At 64.3% G+C, this 1,384-nt stretch overlaps 1 protein-coding gene across 1 annotated transcript in view; it reads right to left on the bottom strand.

Annotated features, from left to right (window-relative positions):
* Positions 1–1,174: 1,174 nt before the first annotated feature.
* CACNA1A (calcium voltage-gated channel subunit alpha1 A) overlaps positions 1,175–1,384 on the bottom strand; it is an 11,384-nt gene continuing 11,174 nt past the window's right edge. The window contains exon 26 of the mRNA XM_027910421.1: positions 1,175–1,300. Within this exon, the coding sequence (XP_027766222.1) occupies positions 1,205–1,300 (96 nt within the window). The 3' untranslated portion in view covers positions 1,175–1,204. The remainder of the gene's footprint in view (positions 1,301–1,384) is intronic.

Here is a 1,384-nt window from a genome sequence, read left to right as displayed (position 1 = left end):
CCCCTCCCCAAAAAGAGTAACCCCCCTCGCATGCAGCCCTGAGCAGGGGAGTTGGGCGTGCAGAGCAGGGGAGGGGGGGGAGTGAGAGATGCTGGGGGAAACTGAGGCACAGAGACACACCCCCACACACACCCCATGCCCAAACCCCCCTTGATGCGTGTCCCCCCCCACCCCACGGTGCAGCTCCGGAGCCCCCGTGGTTTGGGAGGAAGGGGGGGCAGGACCGTGCAGCAGCCGGGGGGGCCGGGGGGGGTCTCACTGCGGTGGGATGGAGGGGGGGGGCTGCAGGAGTGGGGGGATGGGGAGAGAGGGGCAAGCCCCCAGGGGTGTCCCTAAAAATGGAGTGATCGGGGGAGGGCAACCTCAAGCCCTGCAGGGGATCTCCCATACTGGGGGAGGGGCTGAGCCCTATGGGAGACCTCAAATAGGGAATCAGGAGGGGGGACCCCAAATGGGGGCTGTGTAGGGGACATTGTTGAGCCCCACTTGGGAGCCCAAATAGGGACTGTGGGGGAAAGGGGGCTGAGCCCCACAAGGCACCTCAATTAGAGGCTTTAGGGGCCCGGTTGAAGCCCAAGGGGGACCCCAATAGGGACTCTGGGGGGTCCCAAGTAGGAGCTCAAGGTGGGGCTGGTTGGGCCCCACATGGCTCCCCAATTAGAGGCTCTGGGAGAACTTGTTGAGCCCTGGGGTTGACCCTAAACAAAGGCTCAGGGGACTGGTTGAGCCTCATAGGAGAACCCTGATTAGGGGCTTTTAGGGGACCCCAATTAGGGGCTCTGGGTGGGCTGATTGAGCCCTATGGGGGGGACCCTAATTAGGGGCTTTTAGGAGACCCCAAATAGAGGCTGGGAGGGGAAGCCCCATGGAGACCCCAAATAGGAGATCTTCTGGGAGAGGTTGAGTCCTGGAAGGGACTTTGAGGGACGGCAATAGGGGATCTTTGGGGGTCCATCTGAGCCCCCAGGGGGACCCCAAAACCTCTTTGGGGTGGGGGGCGGGGCAGGGTGTCCAGGCCCCAGGGTGACGCATCTTACCCAGCCCGTCCTGGGGGGGCTCAGCGGGGGCCGGCGGCCGCAGGAGGAGAAAAACACGGGAGGGAAAAAAAAAAAAAAAAGCCCCCAAATCCCCCCAAATCTCCCCTAAAAGTGAGGCCTTGGGGGGGCCGGGGCTGGGGGGATGCCCCCGGGGGGGATATTCTACCTTATAGGCCACGCGGGGGGGGCAGCTCGTGCCCAGCCCCAGCGGCGGCGACATTTGTCGCAGCATTTCGTACATGTCGGCGAGGGTCAGGCGGCCCCTGGGGGCGAGAGAGGGGGGGGAACACACCGGGAGCGGGGGTTACACCGGGCGGGAGGGGGAAGGAGGAGGGGGAGAGAGAACA

This window comes from Empidonax traillii, unplaced genomic scaffold, assembly GCF_003031625.1.
Source record: "Empidonax traillii isolate 1590-97213 ecotype Southwest subspecies unplaced genomic scaffold, ASM303162v1 scaffold3436:size12998, whole genome shotgun sequence".
NCBI classification, from domain to species: domain Eukaryota; kingdom Metazoa; phylum Chordata; class Aves; order Passeriformes; family Tyrannidae; genus Empidonax; species Empidonax traillii.
Note: the sequence above shows the minus strand (reverse complement) of the source record. Positions and strands in the feature narration are given on the sequence as shown.